This window comes from Scylla paramamosain, unplaced genomic scaffold (genome assembly GCF_035594125.1).
Source record: "Scylla paramamosain isolate STU-SP2022 unplaced genomic scaffold, ASM3559412v1 Contig115, whole genome shotgun sequence".
In the NCBI taxonomy this organism is placed as follows: Eukaryota; Metazoa; Arthropoda; class Malacostraca; order Decapoda; family Portunidae; genus Scylla; species Scylla paramamosain.
In genome coordinates, this window is record NW_026973780.1 from 202,501 (window position 1) to 225,481 (window position 22,981).

Genomic DNA, 22,981 nt, shown 5'->3' on the forward strand with positions numbered 1-22,981 from the left:
GGCTGCTCCTTTTCAAGACGCAGCACACACCTCTCCGCACACGAAGCCAAACAAACACACGTGGCCATCACAAAAACACAAACACCGGCTCCAACATGACGCTGGCCAATATGCCTTAGGGCCACCCTCACTGATCCCAACAACTGCTTCCGTGTGGAAGACTCTTTCATCATCCCTGACATCTTGTCGCTTCGAGGAAACCGATATCACATTACATCACATACTACACTGCTTGGGTGCAGCACCTGACAGTCAGCAGCAGCTCTGCCAAACGAAATCCCCAGCAACACTAAGAGTGCTTCCTGAGCAGCAAACGACAAACTATTACCGGCATGCTTACTCAGTGCTGCCTTCAGACGCCGCGCCGTAAAGCTCAACATCATCATCACTGCTTACCCCGGAAGGTCATCAGGCTTGCTGGCCTGACCCAGGCGGTTACACCCAACGAATGGGACCACACACGGCCCCTAGAACCGCGCCAAATGCTCCTGAGTCATTCCGACTCCAAAACAAGCAAAACCTAAGGCCGCTATGTGCTTTTAGAACCCGTGCCTCCTTAACTGCGGATGTCACATCAAAATGGAGCTCCAAACCTCTGTCCTTCTCTCTCCACCGGCTATTGACAATAGCAATATCTTCCATTACAAACTCTGCCTGACCCTGAACTTCCTTGCCACCCACTCATGCCTAGGCAAGCAGTGGGCCAACACAAGGAACAGAATCCTCCTGAACTACCCTGACAGCTGTAGCAGCAGCTGTCAGCACGGGTGGCTCACTGCGTGAGCAAACACCCACTGTTTCTGGTCCTAGCAGGGGAGCTACCTGCTCCCCTACTCCAGTACACTCCGCAAGGGAGGATTTCCTCACATATCCAGCAGAGTCAGGAGTCTCCCGCCCTCGGCAGAGACCACTGATACAACAAACACAACAGACTGAGACGCGAACAGAGCACCGGCGCCCACAGCCTCAACTCCGGTGACAACTCAGCCTGAACGCCAACTCCGATAGGCTCCACAGGGTAAGGCAAACCATCAAACAGACAGCCGTAACCCATCACTCCATCCTCACCCTTGGCAACACTCTCACCAAAATCAGGTGCTTTCTGTGGTGGTGCCGATGCTCAGGGAGAAAAGATTTAAAAGCCTAAAGAAGGCAGATGATAACGTGTTGGTACGGTACGTGTTGGTGGTACGTTTGGCGGGGATGATGATGATGCTTTGTCTGGTGGCGCGGTAAGCGCTGGTATGTCTGGAAGCCTATGTTTTATTATTAACTTTGGGAATAAGTCGGGGGGTGTAAGCCCTCCAGGAAATAAGTCTCCACCAAGCCCATGATGGAGACAGACTGGGAACATGCAACACAGCACTACAAGGTACAGTACCCACACCATGTACCATTACTGTAGAAATATTAGGCACTTTAAATTTAACTATCCAAAATTAGTAACAGCCATTGCTTCCAAGACTCCCCAGAAGCCAGTGGCTTTAATTGTGTCTCATGGCAGTGACCAGGAGAGTGATGAGATCCGGCCTGTATTTGGTGGTGAAAGTGGAAAGACCGTAGTGGCCGCCCCCTCGTCTGTAAGGGTACACCTTAGTGTCCCCTGTGAGATCGGAATTAGACTGGTGCCGCCCTTTCATGTGTCGGAGCACTGTTGAGATCGATAGGGTTCAAGACTCTATTACTGTTTTGAGGGACACAGCGGCACAGCAGTCGCTGTGCAGGAATGTTACTGGGAGGCGAGTTACCTATGATCAACCTGTATGGTGTCGTGGAATTGGCGCCGGAGAAAGTTTCGCCACCGCGGAGATCAGGTTGTCATATCCGCTATTGATCATGGATGCGCGGATGGCACTGTCGCAAAACCTGCCAGTGTCTGGGGTTGATTTCCTTCTAGGGAATGACCTAGCAGTGTGGTCCCGAAAAGAGTACTGAAGCTTATCCTATAATTTATTAAAAGTTTTATTTTATAAAAAAATTACTTTATTAAACACCACCACAGATTCTATAATGGTATTTGGTAACGTAACTGTGAATTTTACTTATAGGCACTGATGTCTCTTCGGACTATTAAGTTCATGGGTATATTTCGTGGTCAACAAAAGGGATGGGTGCAACTGGGAGACAAAATGAAAGCTCACCTTCTTACAAAATAAACAAATTTATTTAATATATCATCATAATTAATTCATAATTCACAGAGAAAACTTAATACCCAACATTTCTTCACAGACTTCCATTTAAATGGTAAGCATTCCTGCCTGCTAAAAAACAATTTAGATCATTGCCCTTGGGCCCGATAATAAGGTGAAATGGTCCACAGACTGTCGCCCACATCCTACGCACACGATGATATAATCCACTTGGTAAACTTCTCTCCCCTGCAGTGCTACGGTTTAGTGAAGTGGCCAACTGACCGGCCGTCACTCAGCATAGCGTTTTCCTGACAGCTATCCTATGTATCGTAGCAATGAATCAGGTCCCAGGCACGTACTGCCTTAACCACACTCGGCCGCCAAATGCGCACTGGCCTTTACAAGGCGATACTTCCCTTAGCACTACCCCTTAACATGGCCTGGAGAAATACACTAAAACGCTCCATCATGTAAAATCAGAAGTATTAGGGGTGGCTTCATCAGGGGCAGGCAGGGGGGCTTTGTCTGCCAGCACGTCCCCTCGCCGTCTCGCCTGCAAGTTGCCTCAAGAACATTTAATTTCCTTTCTCCTCTGCTTCGCTATACAACGTTGGGATCTATCATCCCATTAGTGAAAAAAAAAAAAAAATAACAGAATGTGGAAAAATTTTGAGACGGACAAAAACCTGGGATTGTTTTTAATAATTTCCTTTTTGAACGATTGTTATCTGCGTGGGCAGTAAAGGCCCGAAGGAGAGTAGTATTTGGCCGGGAATTATTTTGCTTAAGGGTGCCATGATGTTGCACCAGGAGACTACGGTCCCTGACAGGTTCATTGTGTGTTGCAAGGAGGTAGGGATGTCATTGTTGCATGGTAACTCTGATGCTTGTACAGTATGGAAAAGATACAGATATAGTAGGCTGTGTAGAGGAGAGAGTAGAGGTGAGAGAGGATGGAGAAGTAGCTAAGGCAGAGGACCGAGAAGACGACGGAAATGGAGAAGTGACTAGAGTCAAAGAAGTTGGGGGACCTGTAGCTGCTAGTGGATGCCTGTGATGCCCTGCAGAAGAAAAAATGCGCACCAGCGTAGCCGTGAAGATTATAGGTTCTGGCATTTAGTCAGCAACGGGTCTCGGATGAGGAGTAGGAGGAGGAGAAAGGAGAAGCAACAGTTGGAGTGCCCAGTGGAAGCCTCAGTTGTTTCCAGTTATTGTGATTAATCATGTCAATGCTGTAGTAGTGTTTGATATTTTGTGATGAATATATGCCCTGTGTAGAATTTGTTGTATTTTGCCCTGAACAGTTATGTGCTGCGTTTGAAGTTCTATGTTCCTAAAATTTTCGTTAGCTTTTGTATACCTTTTGATTTTTTTTTTTGTTTATGAGGGGCATGCTGTGCGCGGTGATGTAAGGTGATATAGAATAAAGGATGAAGAAAGAAGGATGAGAAGGGAGAACGAATGAAGGAAGGAGAGAGATGAGAAGAAAGACAGGCTGGGAATGAGAACTTGGCGCGTTTCTGACGCGTAGCCTGTTCGCTGCACTTAGTATAACATTTACCTGCACAAGGTCACTCGTATTCCTCACCTAATTTTCCTGACTTCCCATTGTTCACTCACTTTGAGTCTTACTCCATATTTAGCAAAAGAGTTGCCCTTGACAACAGAGTAATCAGTATTCACCCAGCCTCCATAGCATAGTCACTACAATTTTCAGAAATAAAGTGTTTCATTTATTTAAGCCTGCGCTGAGTATGGTACTGCAGCGAACGGGCGGGTGTACGAGTATGTGTGTCACCACTCCACCCTCTCTTAGGTACCCCACGTAGTAGCAGAGTGTGAGAGCGTCTGGCTCTCATTCGCACAGGCACAGTCCAGTTATCACGTGGGAAGAGAGAGACGTTCGAAGGCAGAAGGTGTTATTTGGAAGAGATTGGGAGGATTATACCGTTAGACGGCCCGTTCCTTTATGTGGATAATTGAGTAAATACCGGCTGTACGCCGTGGACTAAATAGGTAACATAGCATAGATAGTATAGGAGTCTCTATAGTAGTCTGCCAAGGAGTGTAATTAATTGTAACGCATTCCATATCATGGAATCATCGGCTGCGTGTGTGTGGGCCGAGTGTTGTTACAGTGTGAAGTGAGGCCCTGTTCGTTTGTGGGCACTCGCCTATATTCATGATGGTGTTGCTGTTGTTGTGGTGTTGTGTTAAATGCTACTACTAACTGAGGCTCGGGCAAAGTACTCAGGTACAGAAGAATTAAGTGAATAGCTGTGTAGTGAACTTTACTCCTTCCTCAGGCCCTGACAAGGTCTGCCATCCAGGAGGTAGTGGATAAAACTAAGTGAGACATAACACTTCGTTGGACAGTGGGAGGATTTGTTACTGAGGAAGGCAGTCCAATGGGGTTTTATACCTCAATCGTATATGTGGTTCTTGTAACTGTTTCTCCTTAGAACATGGGTGGCGATTCTTACCCCAGCTGTTGGAATTGGCTGTTGTGTGGGCCGAGTGTTGTTAGAGTGTGAAGTGAGGCCCTGTTCGTTTGTGGGTACTCGCTTATATTCATGATGTTGTTGTTGTTGTTGTTGCTCTGTAGGTGTGATAAACAGACTGGAGATATTATTTATGTGCCTTGACGTTATGACTACTCGTGTAAAAGCTGCAGGAATCAGAAGGGACCCTGTTCACCCATATTTGAACCTCGCAAAGATCCATGCATGAGGTGGCTCATGTAACCTAATCCAGTCGCGGCAGTTGTACGAGGGGCTAGAAATTGTGGTTATATATATATATATATATATATATATATATATATATATATATATATATATATATATATATATATATATATATATATATATATATATATATATATATATATATATATATATATATATATATATATATATATATATATATATATATATATATATATATATATATATATATATATATATATATATATATATATATATATATATATATATATATATATATATATATATATATCAGTCTCTTTTAAGCAGTCAGTGTTATATGGAAGAGCAACTTCACAATTATTCAGTTTTTCATGGTGCATTTCTATTTGTCTAATTAATTCTCTTTCAGCGATTGGCAGGGTTCTTAGGAGCTTTCCATAATCTTCTGGCTAATGATGATGTGTGTGGGCAAGCAGAGAGAATCATTAGCCTGAACACGTCCCAAAAGGAACGAAACGTCTAAATCTAGAATAAAAAAAAAGAAATATATATATATATATATATATATATATATATATATATATATATATATATATATATATATATATATATATATATATATATATATATATATATATATATATATATATATATATATATATATATATATATATATATATATATATATATATATATGTATGTATATATATATATATATATATATATATATATATATATATATATATATATATATATATATATATATATATATATATATATATATATATATACATATATATATAAAGAGCAACCTCAGAATTATTCAGTTTAGTGATGCTCTGTGTGGGCAAGCACAGAAAATCATTATCTTGAAGATGTTGCAAGAGGAACGAAACGTCTTGATATATATATATATATATATATATATATATATATATATATATATATATATATATATATATATATATATATATATATATATATATATATATATATATATATATATATATATATATATATATATATATATATATATATATATATATATATATATATATATATATATATATATATATATATATATATATATATATATATATATATATATATATATATATATATATATATATATATATATATACTGACAGTAGCCCCTTTTCTGTTCCCTCTTACATTTTTTTTTATCCTCATTATCAGTCCAAAGCTGTATGTTGCGTTTATGTGCGCAAAGACTTAACCTGCTCTCGTGCCCACGCTCTTGAATCTTCCAAGTTTTCTACCATCTGGACACGAAATTCTTTGACCACATAACGTCCAAAGTGGAGCACATTCTTACTCCCTTCCCTTTTGCAGAGACTTTCATTCTTGGAGACTTCAATGTTCACCACCAGCTGTGGCTTTCCTCTCCCTTCACTGACCATACTGGTGAACTAGCCTTCAACTTTGCTATCCTCCACGACCTAGAGCAATTGGTGCAACACCCTATTCATATTCTTGACCGTCTTGGAGATATGCCCAATATTCTTGACCTTTTCTTGACCTCTAATCCTGCTTATGCTATCACCCTCTCTTCTCCGTTGGGCTCCTCCGATTACTATTTCATATCTGTATCTTGTCCTATCGCTCCAATCCCTCCCCAGGATCCCCCTAAGCGAAGGTGCCTCTGGCGTTTTGCCTCTGCTACTTGGGGGACCTGAGGAGGTATTTTGCTGATAATCCTTGGAATGACTACTGCTTCCGTGTCAGATACCAGTCTTTGTGTGCTGAGCGCATAACAGAGGTGATAGTGTCTGGCATGGAGGCGTACATTCCTCACTCTTTTTCTCGACCTAAACTTTCCAAACCTTTGTTCAACACAGCTTGCTCTCCTGCTATACATGATAGAGAGGTGGCCCACAAAAGATACTTAAGCCTTCCATCACCAAAATCTCACTATTTTATATTCTTGCTCGGAACCATGCCAAGTCTGTTCTCCAATCAGCCAAAAACTCCTTCATTAACAAAAAGTGTCAAAATCTTTCAAGATCTAACTCCCCTTGTGACTTCTGGCATCTAGCCAAAAATATCTTCAATAACTTTGTTTCATCTTTCCCTCCTTTATTTCAACCAGATTGCACCAATGCTATCACATCTATCTTTAAAGCTGAACTCTTTGCTCAAACTTTTGCTAAAACCTCTACCTTGTACTATTAAGGGCTTGTTCCTCCCTCTCCTCCCCCTCCAGCCTCCGTGCTTGCACCTTGCATAGTCAAACTCTTTCAGCTCTGTGTGTCAACATCTATATTTCCTTCTTCCTGGAAGTTTGCCTACATTCAGGCTGTTCCTAAAAATGGTGAATCTTCAAATCCCTCAAACTACCGTCCTATTGCATTAATTTCCTGCCTGTCTAAAGTTTTTGAATCTGTCCTCAAGAAGAAGATTCTTAAACATCTATCACTTCACAACCTTCTCTATCTGATCGCCAGTATGGGTTCCGTCAAGGCCGCTCTACTGGTGATCTTCTGGCTTTTCTTACTGAGTTTTGGTCATCCTCTTTTAGAGATTTTGGTGAAACTGTTGCTGTTGACTTGGATATGTCAAAAGCCTTTGATAGAGTCTGGCCCAAAGCTTTGATTTCCAAACTACCCTCACGCGGCTTCTATCCTACTCTCTGTAACTTCATCTCAAGTTTCCTTTCTGAGTGTTCTATTCCTGCTGTGGTAGACTCTCACTGTTCTCCTAAATCTATTAACAGTGGTGTTTCTCGGGGTTCTCTCCTGTCACCCACTCTCTTCCTATTATTCATCAATGACTTTCTAAACAAAACTTCTTATCCTATTCACTCATACTTCTGATCTTTCTAAAATTTATGATTGGGGCAGAGCAAAGTTGGCATTGTTCAATGCCTCAAAAACTCAATTCCCCCATCTATCAACTCGACACAAGCGTCCAGACAACTATCCCCTCTTCTTCAATGACACTCAACTGTTCCCCTCTTCTACATTGAGCATCCTCGGTCTTTCCTTTACTTATAATCTGAACTGTAAACTTCACATCTCCTCTCTAGCTAAAACAGCTTCTATGAAGTTAGGTGTTCTGAGACGTCTCCACCAGTTTTTTTCACCACCCCAGCTGCTAACTCTATACAAGGGCCTTATCCGTCCATGTATAAAGTATGCTTCACATGTCTGGGGGCGTTCCACTCATACTGCTCTTCTAGACAGAGTGGAATCAAAAGCTTTTCGTCTTATCAACTCCTCTCCTCTAACTAACTGTCTTCAGCCTGTTTCTCATCCCCGCAAAGTTGCATCTCTAGCTGTCTTCTACCGCTATTTTCATGCTAACTGCTCTTCTGACCTTGCTACCTGCATGCCTCCCCTCCTTCCGCTGCCTCGCTGCACAAGACTTTCTTCTTTCTCTCATCCCAATTCTGTCCAACTCTCTAATAGAAGAGTTAACCAGTATTCTCAATCATTTATCCCTTTCTCTAGTAAACCTTGGAACTCCCTGCCAGCTTCTGTATTTCCACCTCCTTATGACTTGAATTCTTTCAAGAGGGAGGTTTTAAGACATTTATCCTTCAATTTTTTATTACTGTTTTGGACCCTTTTCTGGGATTGGGATCTCAGTTAGCTTTATTTATTGGATTTTTTCTTTTTTTTACTGCCTTTGGGCAATGTCCCTCTTACATAAGAAAAAAAACTGTGTATACATAAATATATATATATATATATATATATATATATATATATATATATATATATATATATATATATATATATATATATATATATATATATATATATATATATATATATATATATATATATATATATATATATATATATATATATATATATATATATATATATATATATATTCTCTTTTAAGCAGACGGAGTTTAATGGAAGAGGAACCTCAGGATTATTCAGTTTTTAATTGTGCTTTTCTATTTGTCTAGTTAGTCTTTCAGCGAGTGGCAGGGCTCTGAGGAGCATTCCAAAAGTTGTGGTATTCGTGATGTTTCGTCGCTCTTGGAACATCTTCAGGTTATATGTGGCTATGTGGGCAAATACAGAGAATCATTAGGCTGAAGATGTTCCAAGAGGAACGAAACGTCTTGAATATATATATATATATATATATATATATATATATATATATATATATATATATATATATATATATATATATATATATATATATATATATATATATATATATATATATATATATATATATATATATATATATATATTTAGAGAGAGAGAGAGAGAGAGAGAGAGAGAGAGAGAGAGAGAGAGAGAGAGAGAGAGAGAGAGAGAGAGAGAGAGAGAGAGAGAGAGAGAGAGAGAGAGAGAGAGAGACGTTTCTGTTTACTAATTAAACATATTATAAAAATGTTGTATTCCTCCCACAGGACTTTGAAGACCCACCATTGGAATGTGAACTTTGAAAATATGAATATTAGTGTAGATAATGACACGTTTAGTGAAATGGAAAAAGTGTTCTTGCAAATCTACAATCTTCCTAGAAGGTATAATGTCAAAACGCAACCTAAAAAGCACAAGAGTAAATGTTCTGTTTACCCTGCTGTCAATGAGCTTCTCTTCAGCAATATTTATTGGCAAGTTCTCCACGCTGCTACGGCCACCTTTCATCTTTATAGCGCATTTTTTGACAATCGCTCTCTTTCTAAACCAAGACCAGTTGTCCGCATTCTAACCATGGTTAACAAATACAAACCCCCCAAAAATCTTAACTGTCAATTATGGTATGCTAGCAGAAGTGTTCCTGTTATAGCTCCTGTAACCAAATACAGATTTTTGTGTTTCCATGAAGTTGTAGCGGTGAAGAACTTGTCGCTTCAGCCATATATGCTGGAGTGTGGCGTTCCACCTAAGCACAGTCATCAGGTACCCGAGTCTGTGTCGTTGGTAGAGGGACGCTGCGACCAGCCCACCAACAACCTTCGTGTCATCCATAATCTTCCGACCGGAGACCGCAAGGCAGATTTTGCTGTGTGCGTAAAAGGAATGAAGTTTTTTAAGGATGAAAGCGTGCGTCTGGTGGAATGGTTGGAACTCAATTTCCTTCTTGGAGCAGATAAAATATACTTATATGAAATCGAGACCCATCCGAACATCTCAAAAGTACTGAAGCATTATGAATCTCGAGGAAAAATAGATGTGAAAAAATTTTCTCAACCTGGTGAGCTGCCAAATGTTCTCGGATTACAGGAGATATTTTTTAGAAAGTACAAGTCAACAATATGTGCAGCGGAAGACCTAATGTACAATGACTGTCTGTATAGAAATATAAACCGATACAAGTTTGTAGCGGTCATTGACATCGATGAGGTTCTCATGCCGAAGACGAAGTCTAGTTGGAAAGAAATCATGGAAAGCATAGCACCGGGAGTGCTATCAGGTAAAGACCACAAGTGGTCGTCTTTCGCCCACTACATGGTGTATTTCTTGCCCGTTATGCAACAAAAGCACGGGTGGGTGAATGACGTGCCTCACTTCATGCCTATGCTGCAAAACCTTCACCGTGCTGCCAATCACAGCTTTTCTAAGTGGCAGATCAAGTCCATTCACGACACGCAGAGAGTCCTTACCATTCACAATCACTTCCCTTTCAATTGTCTGGGAGGCAAATGTTCTACCTTGTTCATACCAAGAGAGACTGCACAATTAAATCATTACCGCAATGACTGCAGATGGACACTGAGAAAAGAGTGTCCCTATTACAAAAATCATACTATTCTCGATGATAGCATCTTGAGATTCAAGGCACCACTACTGAACAATACTCTTAACACACTTTACCAACTCGGATTCCTCAAGGAGTAGACAAGAGTTGTCGAAATAAAAACAAAGTATCACTATAAAACGTGAAGGTGCAAAATTCCCTTCAGTTTGATCAGAAAGTTTAAATAGTGAAATGTTTATTTTTAATACACATGACGTTCACAGTACTACTATAATCACTGCCTTTAGTGAAAATACAAACATAAATACTATATAGTAAGAATTAGAAATACAATGTCAAGCAAGACCAGCGCGGTATGTTTACTGCTTGGAAACTGTGTGTATGTTGTTCTGAACTGTATTAGTTGAAATCACTTTGTTCACATTCTACCGTTTTTTCCAAGAAGTACTATCACATCATTTAGTGAAAACTTTATTAGAATATGAATATTGGGTAATAAAAAGACACGGCTGTGGATGCCACTGTTAAAGTTATTTACTTGAAAAAAAAAAACACAACGAAATGAACATGTAAAAGTTTTCAAAACCCCTTGGAATCATCGTTATCTGTGATGATATATTGAGATATACAGAATCTTAATGCGCGCGCGCACCCACGCACGCACGCACGCACGCATACGATAACTTTACGAAATGAAAGAAGATAGAAGAAACAAGAAAAGAAGACGGATGGATGAGGGCAAATAGAAAAAAAAAACGTGAAGTAAAAAAAAAAAGTACCAATGCAGCTGTTGGTATGGTATTTTGACCTGAAAAAATTGGGAAGGCCCTGACAGAACTAACCCTAAATGGAATAGAGTTATAAACCTGCCACCGTGGTCGAGGGGACCCAGACCGGATGTAGGGTTAAGGAAAAGGCAAGCACAGCTGAAGGAACAGCTAAAGGAAAAGCTGAGGGAACAATATGTGCGAAGGAGGTCAAAAGGGAGATGTGCTGTGAGAACTTCTTACTGTGCATTATACCCAAACTCCGCCCTGATACTCTGATTGCACAAAACCATATATTGCCATGCCTATGGGCGGAATGTGAATGAATTGTATTAGTGTATGTGTATAATGTAAAATGTATGATAGTTGTTTTTTTTTCTATGGAAAAATGCAACAAACTAGAATATATAATGTCATGTAACTGAGGTAGAAATCAGACAGCAGAATGCAAGCAGAGAGCAGTGGGCAGGAGCAGAGAGGTTGCAGTGGTTCCAGATCTAAGAGGATCTTTCATGTAAGTGAAGCTTAAAAGATGTGTGATGCAGTCTCAGTAATTATTGTCTCATGAGGGTGAAAAACAGGGAAATATATATATATATATATATATATATATATATATATATATATATATATATATATATATATATATATATATATATATATATATATATATATATATATATATATTGTTTACTTTCGTGATTTGAATGTTAAGCAATGAAATTCGGATCATATTGCGATTCAAGTTAATGAAAAGTTCTCAGCGAGTTGCTGAAGGTGAATACTCGGATATTGTCGTTGTAATTAATTTTACTGAAATAAATGTAGAAATTTTAACAGTGTCTAATATACTTGAATAATAGTCTTCACACACAGCCGTGCAAGTTGCAAGTGCGACACTGGTGGCAGCGGCTGGATACGTATGAAATTGCAAGATTGATCAATTGCAAGAATTATAATTTTGTGTGAAAATAAGAATGATGCATGATATGTGAAGATTAAGTTGCACTGAACGTAACGCTGGATATTGGTTTTATTAATTGTATAGACTGAATCTTGAGATAATTCTTCTTGATTTACATTATTGTGAACTGCAAGGTTTATGAATGAAACACCTAGTGCGTAAAATTCATCAACTTAGACCATCGCATAATGGTCAAATGAGTCCTGAGTCAACATTGCTTCTAGAATGTCGCACTCACCCCCTTTTCTCCATTTCTCTTTTATATATATATATATATATATATATATATATATATATATATATATATATATATATATATATATATATATATATATATATATATATATATATATATATATATATATATATATATATATATAGAAGAGACACCGGCCAAGGGCAAGAAAAATCCAATAAAAAATAGATAAAAAAAAACCCACTGAGATGCCAGTCCCGAATAGTGACCGAAGCATGTGTCTTGAAACCTCCCTCTTGAAGGAGTTAGCTAGTTAGGAGTTAGGAGTTAGTTAGCTAGTTAGGAGAAGGAGGTAGCTAGTTAGCTAGAAGGTGGAGAATAATTGGCGGGGACGCCTCAGAATACCGAACTTCATATAGGCTCTTTTAGCTAGATATGAGATGTGGTTTGTAATTTGAATTATAAGAAAAGGACAGACCGAGAATGTTCGTTGTAGAAGAGGGGAACAGTTGAGTGTCACTGAAGAAGACGGGATAGTTGTCTGGAAGGGTGTATCGAGTTGATAGATGGAGGAATTTTTTGAGGCACAGAACAATACCAAGTTTGCTCTGCCCCAATAAAAAACTTTAGAGAGATCAGAAGTCAGGCGTTCTGTGGTTTCCCTGCGTGAAATGTTTACTTCCTGAACGGTTGGACATCTAGGAAAAGACGTGGAAAAGTGCAGGGTGGTATCATCAACGAGGGAATAGATAGGACAAAAAGTTTGGTTTAGAAGATCATTGATGAATAATGGGAATAATGGGACAGGACAGAACCCTGAGGAACACCACTGTTAATAGATTTAGTAGAAGAACAGTGACCGTCTACCACAGCAGCAATAGAACGGTAAGAAAGGAAACTTGAGATGAAGTTACAGAGAGAAGGATAGAAGCTGTAGGAGAGTAGTTTGGAAATCAAAGCTTTGTACCAGTCTCTATCAAAAACTTTTGATATGCTTAAAGCAACGACAAAAGTTTCACCAAAATCTCTAAAAGAGGATGACCAAGACTCAGTAAGGTAAGCCAGACCACTAGTAAAGCGGACTTGACGGAACCCATACTGGCGATGTGAAGTCATAGATGTTTAAGAATCTTCTTGTTGAGGATAAATAAAAAAAAAAAAATATAGATAGGAAGGAAATTTAAGCAATAGGACTTTAGTCTGAGGGATTAGAACGGTCACCCGGTTAAAAGAGTTCGACTAGGTAAGGTGTAATCACAGAGGCGCAGTTTTGGAGAACAATAGGAGGGACGCCATCAGGTCCATAAGCCTTCCAAGGGTTCAGGCCAGAGAGGGCATGAAAAACATCATGGCGAAGAATTTTAATAGGTAGCATGAAGTAGTCAGAGGGTGAAGGAGAGAGAAAAACAAGTACTGAATCGTCCAAGGTAGAGTTTTAAGCAAAGGTTTGAGTGAAGAGTTTAGCTTTAGAGATAGATTTGAAAGCAGTGGTTCCATCTGGTTAAAATAAAGAAGGGAAAGAAGAAAAAGCAAAGTTATTGAAGGTGTTTTTGTTTAGGTGTCCGAAGTTACAAGGAGAGTTAGATCTTGAAAGATTTTGACACATTTTATTAGTGTAAAAATTTTTTGTCTAGTTGAACAGACTTGCAATGGTTCCAGGCAGAAATATAAAGTGCATGAGATTCTGGTGATGGGAGGCTCAGGTACCTTTTGTCGGCCACCTCGATCATGTATAGTACGAGAACAGGCTGTGTTAAACCAAGCTTTGGAACATTTACGTCGAGAATAAGAGTGAGGAATGTACGCCTCCATGCCAGACATTATCACCTCTGTCATGCGCTCGGCACACAGAGACAGTTCTCTGACACGGAAGCAGTAGTCATTCCAGGGACTTCCTCAGGTCTCCCAACTATAGGGTGATCCAAAAAGATGTATCCTTTTGTAATAAAGTAGCCTTTATTATTGAAAAGAAAACTTTACAATTTTTTTTTTTCATATACCTGTCTTACAGACATGTAAGTTTTGTGTGGTGTAAGTTTTTTTTTTCTCCGTAGACCACCATTTTGCGAGCACAGCTCAATAGTTTATAATGTGCTCGATCCAAGCTTCTTGGCGCTGAATCACTGTGGCTACTCACATATTGAAGTTTCTAATGACCCTGCCCAACATGTCAAGGGGAATTCTCTTAATCTCTGTTCGAATGTTTTTCTTGAGCGCAGCAATAGTTTGGGATTGTTAGCATAGACCCTGTCTTTTAGGTATCCTCACAGAAAATAATACAAAGGGGAAAGGTCTGGAGAATGTGCAGGCTAAGGGTGGTCCATACGACGGGAGATGAGCCTGTCTTCAGGGAAGTAGCGATGGAGGTGTTCCAGTGAAGCATCGGAGCAGTTCGGTGTTGCTCCACCCTGCTGATAAATCACAGTATCCATGTCCACTCCTCGCTTCCGCCTCAGTGCTGGCATGAATTTTCTTCTCATTAGTTCAATGTGTTCACAGTTACCAGACGTGCATCATCCTCGAACCATTATGGCCCAATAATGCCATTACAATCCAACGCACACCAAACAGTTACTTTCTTCACATTAAGTGGGAGGTATTGATGTTCATGAGGCTGAGCCATAGCCCAAAAGCGCATATTCTGTTTGTTTACGTGACCACTAAGATTGAAATTTGCCTCGTCACTGAAAAAAAAAATGAAGTCCACGAAATCAGGATGGTCTTCGATTCTCTGACTGATGGTTTGCCCGAAGGCATGTCTCTCAGCCTTATTTGTATCGGTCTGACGTTGTAACATCTGTATACAGAAAACAGGTGAAGATCCTGGCGCATTATGCGCATAACTGAAATCCTTGAAAGATCAGTCTCCTGGGGCAAACGTCTTGTAGATTTCCTTGGAGACTGCTCCAAACGTTGTCTCATAGTCATGATATTATTTTTTTGTCCTGACTGACCATGGCCGGCCACTGCGACCTTCAGTGTTATCCTGTACACTTCCCGTCTCCCTGAACTCGTCCAGGAGGCGTCTTATTGTGAGTCTGGTTGGAGCGTTTCTCCCTGGAAAGTCCCTCCGAAATTGTCGTTGAGTTTGGACAACCGATTTCGTCGCGAAGTAGACCTCTACAATCTTGATCCTCTCCTGCACGGAATATCTTACTGCCTGTTCCATTTCGCCTGAAAAAAAAAAAAAAAAACAGAAGCCTGGGTTAATTTTCATAGAAATGATAGTGATAATAAAATGGATACATCTTTTTGGGTAACAGAGGCAAAACGCCAGTGTCACCTCCGTTTAGGGGGATCCTGTGAAAGGATTGGAACGATAGGACAAGATACAGATATGAAATTGTGATCGGAGGAGAAAGTATCTCGAAGAAGGTCAATAATATGAGTAGGGTGTTGCATCAATTTCTCTAGGTCAGGAAGGACACCAAAATTAAAGGGTAGTTCACCAACAGAAAGGAGAGGAAAGCCAAAGCTGGTGGTGAAGAATGAAGTCTCTAAGAATGGAGATCACTGCAAAAGTGAAGAGAGAGAATGTGCTTCACTTTGGAAGTTAAGTAGTCAAAGAATTTCTTATAGTCAGAGGAGTTAAGTGAGAGGCATAGAGCACAAATTAATTTAGTTTCAGAGTGACTTTGTAGTCGTAGCCACATGGTAGTAAACTCAGAAGATTAAAGAGCATGGGCACGAGAGCAGGTTAACTCCTTGCGCATATAAACGCAACCTCCATCTTTGGATTGAAAATGAGGATAGAGAAAATAGGAGGGAACAGAAAAGGGCTACTGTCAGTTACCTCAGACACCTGTGTTTCAGTGAAGAAAAGAAGATGAGGTTTAGTAGAGGAGAGGTGGTGTTCTACAGATTAAAAATTAGATCTAAGACTGCGATTGTTGCAGAAGTTAATGAAGAAAAGTGTTGAGGGTAGTGTAAGACATTGAGGGTCGATACCAGAAGAACAATTCGACCTGGGGACATTTGTGGTCCCCTCTCGAGATGGGAAATCCGACACTGGTGTAAGAGTCGCCTTGATAATTTTGAATTTTGAGCGAATGGTGTGTGTGTGTGTGTAATTAGGTGCTTGTAGTTTTATGTGATGGAAGAGAGTTGTCTTTAGAGGGCAGGGTGTGACTGCCCCCTTGCGTTGTGAGACACAAAGGCAAACGCCTTTTTCATCATCCAATGAACGGAGGCTGGAGCGCTCAAGGGTCTCCAGCTTCTCAACAGCACACCTTTACCCACATAGTAACCAACATACTTATCACCAAGCTCACCCAGCTTCTTAGCCTCATTCCAAACAGGCTTCAAGCTCTCATCACTTTCCTAAGCTTTTATCAACTCACTCTTCTCTACTACAAAATCAAGGTTGGGCTCTATCTGGCTTACAACTCTTTCTTCACTCACATGCTCCGGGCTATTTCCTTTTTCATCAGATTCCTTGAAGAGGGCGCCCAGACTTCCATCCTCCTGTGTTACTCCCTCGGTGTCCACGAGTCCCGTCCGGGCCATTGCTTGGGTCACCGTGCAGACTGGGAACAATTCAGGCACCTCCACTTTCCTATTTGTTGAATGAGGGACTGCTGCTGGAGTGGTGGTCTCTGTCACCTGTGCCAGAGGACTGTATACCATCTGAAGTTTAGGAATGACTCTACCTCCGGCCAGGTCATTCCCGACCAACATATCAACTCCATCTACAGGCAATGTTTCCTCCACTCTAACCGTCACCTCTCCAGTGATGTATCCACAGTCCAGCCAAATTTTGCGCGGGTAATAATAATAAACTTGCTTCCTGTGCTTTTGCATGAGACCTCTCTGCCAGTGCTGGTCTCCTCATTCCATGGGAGTACACTATTTAAGATCACGCTCTGATTAGCTCCTGTATCTTGAAGGATTCTAATCAACTTTTCAGGGCTTCCCTCCGCTTTTAAAGTGCCTTCACTGGTGAAATGCTCAAAGCCCTCATCCTTCTTTGACTTCTCTGGTATATGTGCGTTCATACTCTCCACATACTTCACCAGATCCTTTTGGGCGGCCACTGCTTCCACCGGCTTTGGCCTTCCCTTCAGACAATGGTACATCCTATGCCCATTTCCCCCACATCCAAGGCACTTAACTGCACCTTCATCACCACTACCTTTCTTGTAGTAGGTAGTGCTTCCCTGCCCAATCCTGTGTGACATAGGCCTCAGGTTATAGTTGTGTGGCAGGGGCATGTTGTAATTGTGGGAAAAATCATAGCTGTCATGGCGGGATGGAAAATCTGCAAAATACCTTCTCAGGTCCCCCAACTAGCAGAGGCAAAACGCCAGAGGCACCTTCGCTTAGGGGGATCCTATATATATATATATATATATATATATATATATATATATATATATATATATATATATATATATATATATATATATATATATATATATATATATATATATATATATATATATATATATATATGTATATATATAGGGAATATAGGAGAAACGCCGGCCAAGGGCAACAAAAAGTTAAATGAAAAAAAAAAAGCTTACTGAGATGCCAGTCCTCGAACAGGGTCCGAAGTGGTGGTCAAAAATTAAAGGATAAGTGTCTTGAAACCCCTCTGTTGAAGAAGCTCAAGTCATAGGAAAAGTGGAAATACAGAAACAGGGACGGGGTTCCAGAGTTTACCAGAGAAAGGGATGAGTGACTAAGAATACTAGTTAACTCATGGATTAGAAAGGTGTACAGAATAGGGATGAGAGAAAGAAGAAAGTCTTGTGCAGTGAAGCCAAGGGAGAAAGGGAGGCATGCAGTTAGCAAGGTCAGAAGAGCAGTTACCTTGAAAATAGCGGAAGAAGAAAGTTAGAGGTGCAACACTGCAGCATTGAGAAAGAATCTGAAGATAGTCAGTTAGAGGAGAGGAGTTAATGAGACGTAAAACTTTTGATTTTACCCTGTCTGAAAGAGTGGTATGAGTGGAACCAACCCAGACATACGAAGCATATTCCATACATGGACGGAAAAGGCCCTTATGCAGAGTTAGCAGCTGGGGAGGGTGGTGAAAAAAAAAAATAAATAACGGAGACGTCTCAGAACGCCTAACTTCAGAAAAAGCTGTTTTAGCCAGAGATGAGATATGAAGTTTCCAGTTAAGATTATAAGATAAAGACAGACCAAGGATGCTCATCGTAGAAGAGGGGAACAGTTGAGTGTCACTGAAGAAGAGGGAATAGTCGTCTGGAAGGTTGTGTCGAGTTGATAGATGGAAAAATTGAGTTTTGAAGGCATTGTTTGCTCAGCCCCAATCTGAAATTTTAGAGAGATCAGAAGTCAGGAGTTCCGTTTGCTTTCCTGCGGGAACTGTTAACTTCTTGAAGAGTTGGTCGTCTACGAAAAAAAAAAAAAAAGAACGTGGAAAAGTGCAGGGTGATATTAGCTTAGGAGTGGATAGGACAAAAAGTTTGGTCTAGAAGATCATTGATGTATAATAGGAAGAGAGTGGGTGATAGGGCAAAACCATGAGAAACACCACTGTTACTAGATTTAGAAGAACAATGACAGTCTATCACAGCAACAATAGAACGGTCAGGAAAGAAACTTGAGATGAAGTTACAGAAAGAAGGATAGAAGCCATAGGAGGGAAGTTTGGAAATCAAAGTTTTTTGCCAGACTCTATCAAAAGCTTCTGATATATGGAAGGCAACAGCAAAAGTTTCACCAAAATCTCGGAAAGAGGATGACCAAGACTCAGTAAGGAAAGCCAGAATATGAGAGGTATACAGCACAGATAAATTTAGTATGAGAATGACTCTGTAGTCGTAGCCAGATGGTGGAAAACTCGGAAGATTCAAGAGCGTGGGCACGAGAGCAGGTTAAGTCATTGCGCACATAAACGCAGCATCCAGCTTTGGATCGAAAATGAGGATAGAGAAAGTAGGAGGGAACAGAAAAGGGGCTACTGTCAGTTGCCTCAGACACCTAAGTTTCAGTGAGGAAAAGAAGATGAGATTTAGAAGAGGAGAGGTGGTGTTCTACAGATTGAAAATTAGATCTTAGACCGCGAATGTTGCAGAAGTTCATGAAGAAAAAGTTGAGGGGGGTGTCAAGACACTTAGGGTCGTCGACGGAAAGGCAGTCCGACCTGGGGACATTTATGGTCCCCTCCCCAGATGGGGACTCCGAGGCTGGTGTAGGAGTCGCCATGAGTTTAAAATTTTTGAGTGAAGGGTGTGTGTGTTATTAGGTGCTTGTAGTTTCGTGTGGAGGAAGAGAGTTGTCTTTAGAGGACAGGCTGTGACTGCCCCCTTGTGTTGTGAGACACAAAGGGAAACGTTCAGAGAGGTCACAGCTGGGTTTAATGATGAGTTCACAGCACCCCTTGAACAGTGCTTTAGACCTCACTGGGAGTAATTATCGTTTCGGCAGGTGTCTACTGCCTCCTCCTTATATGGGGTGTTTTCCATGCTTTTTAGCGTTTGGTGGCTAATACTCGTACGCTCATAAACATCCAAATGACACGTTTGTGTTAATGTCGTTACCTCATATAGGGTACTTTTCATTCATTTTAGCGTTTTGTTATCTAAAAAGCTTAGAAATACTCCAAACACACGTTTCTTAATGTTCTTAATGTTGTTTTAATTCTCCAGAAAGTGTATTTTGTATGGATTTCAGCATTTTTGTGCGTAAGAAGCACAAAAACAAGATGAAAATGTTTTGTTTTCCAATAGACAGTGTTTTCCATACTTTTTAGAATTTTGGTACGTAAAAAGCTGTAAAGCACACAAAAGACACGTTTTTGGTAATGCTGGTTTCTTTTTTCGTTTAGGGTGCTTTACATGAATTTTAGCTTTTTGGTATCTGACTACCCCAAAAATTCCCATATTACACTTTTTAACATTGTTGTTCGGATTCTTCTTTCAGAGTGCTTTGTATGTATTTTGGCGATTTGGCCCCTAAGATTGTGGTAATCACTCATAATACACGTTTTTGGTAATGTTCTGTTTCTCTATATAGAAAGCTATTTATGTGTTTTAAAGTATTGGTACCAAAGAAGCTGAAAAACACTCTTAATGCACGCTTATGATAATATTGTTTCATGTCCCATATTGTGTACTGTGGAGGCGTTTTTACCGTTTTGGTATCTAGCAAGCTCAAAAAAAAAAAAAAAAAATCAAAGGACACGTTTTTGATAATGTTAATTTGTTTTCCCTTATAGGGTGTTTTCCATGCTTTTTAGCATTTTGGTGTCTAATACGCACATAAACACCCAAATGACACGTTTCTGGTAATATCGTCTCTTTACCACATATGGGGTGCTTTCCATGCATTTTGTCGTTTTAATACCTAACAACCTCAAAAATATTAAAAACATACGTTTTCTCTAAAGACAAGCTCTGTAAGAGGGTGTTTTTTTTTGTTTTTTTTTTTTGCGCTTTAGCTTTTTTTTTTTTTATGAAAGAAGCGCAAAATCACTTAAAAGATTTTGATGAAGTTGTTTTATTTAAAAATATGGAGGTTTTTCCGTGTTTTTTTTTTTTTTTTTTGCGTTTTGGTAGCGTAAGAAGCTGAAAAACTCAAAATACACTTTTTTTTTGGTAATGTTTTCTTTTCCCATAAAGGGTATTTTGCATGCTCTTTAGCCATTTGCTACCTAACAAGATAAAAAACAGTCATATTACAGGTTTTTAGCATTGTTGTTCTGATTCTTCTCATAGAGTGCTCAATATGCATCTTGAAGTTTTCTTTCCTAACATGGTAGTATCACTCATAATACACGCTTTTGGTAATGGTGTTCTCTTTATCCATATAAAGTGTTATTTATGTGTTTTAGCATTTTGCGAGCTAATAAGCTAAAAAAAAAAAAAAAAACTCATAGTACATGTTTTTGTTAATATCATTTCGTTCCTTATAATGTTTTTTTTTTTTTTTTATGGATTTTAAGCGCTTTGGTACCTAACAAGTTCATAGACACTCAAAATACATGTCTTACATAATTTTAATGTTTCTCCGTAAAAAATGTTTTGCACGTGCTTTACCGTTTTGATATGTATAGAAGCTTAAAAACAGTCAAAAGGCACTTCTTCAGTAACGTTGTTTTGTTTTCCCACATTTGGTGTTTTCCATGTTTTTCTTTTTTTCTTTTAGATTTTCGGTGCCTATTTTACTCATAAAAACTTAAACGTTTCTGGTAATCTCGTCTCGTTACCCCTTATAGAGTTCTTTGCATGCATTTTGGCGTTTTGGTAACTAACAAGCTCAAAAACACTGAAAACCCAAGATTATGGTAATGATTTTTTTTTCCTCCAGAAAGTGTACTTTATATGCGTTTTAGCGTTTTAGTACGAAAGCTTAAAAACACTCAAAAGACACGATTTTGATTTTCTTTTTCCAATATAGCGTGATTTCCATGCTTCTTAGCGTTTGGTACGTAAGAAGCTGAAAAACACTTGAAATACATGTTTTTGGTAATATTGTTTTCTTTTCCCATAAAGTGATCTTTGCATGTTTTTTTTAGCGTTTTGGTACCTAACAAGCTTAAAAACACTCATATTGCAAGTTTTTTAGCAATGCCTATTCCTTCCCTTTAACTTTTTTCTTGCCTTTCCCTTCCTTTATTTCCTTTTTTGCTCGTTTGTTCTTCTTTAACTCTTCTTCTAAGATTCTCTCTTTCTTCTTTTCTCTTCCATTCCTTTCATTATGCCCATTTTTCCCTTAACTCTTTATGATATTTCCTCTTTTCTTTCATTTCTTTCTCTACGTTTTTTTTTAGCCCATCTATTTTCTAAGTTCTCCCCTTTTCCTTCTCTCTTCCCTTCTAATCACTTCTTTTTTACTAGTTTCTCTTAAATTTTCCTCTTCCTTTCTTAACTCTTCCTTTTTGCTAATCGCTTTTTTAAAATCTAGCAGAAATTTTTTCCTCGCGTTGCATTCGCTGAGTTCATCCAGGTACTTCTCGTCGTCTTCTACTCCTTTCTCTTTCCTTTTTTTCCTATCTCTTCTTAATTCTTCCTCTTTCAATCATAACCTTTCCTTTTTTGCCAGTTCATCAATCCACTTCGATCACCTGCTTCTCTTTTTTTAACTTTTTACCCTGTCCGTTCTTGTAAAATTCTTCTTCTTTCCTTTCTCTTCCCTTCTAATCTCCTTTTTGTTACCAGCCGCTTCTCCTGTAAATCCACCCGTAATTTCCTTCTCTCACATGCATTCGTTCAGTTCACGCAGATTCCGTGTTTTTTTTTTTTACCCAGCTCTGCATTATTCATTGTTATCTATACGCAGCTGTCACCACTCCCGCCCTGATGATTTCTGATAGGCTAAAATGATTCTCACGTATTTTCTCACTGTCTCACACTGCGCACACTTTCTTCTCCGATCACTTTGTCTTCTATATACTGCGCGCACATTTCAATTGATGTTTCGTCCTTTATTTCTGTCTTATCCTCATGGGGCTTAGTCTGAGTGTATTAATATATATAGGACCAGTTGTTCTCTCTCTCTCTCTCTCTCTCTCTCTCTCTCTCTCTCTCTCTCTCTCTCTCTCT

The 22,981-nt window shown here is 39.4% G+C and overlaps 1 protein-coding gene across 1 annotated transcript in view; it reads left to right on the forward strand.

Annotated features, from left to right (window-relative positions):
* LOC135099284 (uncharacterized) overlaps positions 1 to 11,879 on the forward strand; it is a 40,829-nt gene extending 28,950 nt beyond the window's left edge. The window contains exon 3 of the mRNA XM_064001668.1: positions 9,243 to 11,879. Within this exon, the coding sequence (XP_063857738.1) occupies positions 9,243 to 10,677 (1,435 nt within the window). The 3' untranslated portion in view covers positions 10,678 to 11,879. The remainder of the gene's footprint in view (positions 1 to 9,242) is intronic.
* Positions 11,880 to 22,981: the final 11,102 nt, after the last annotated feature.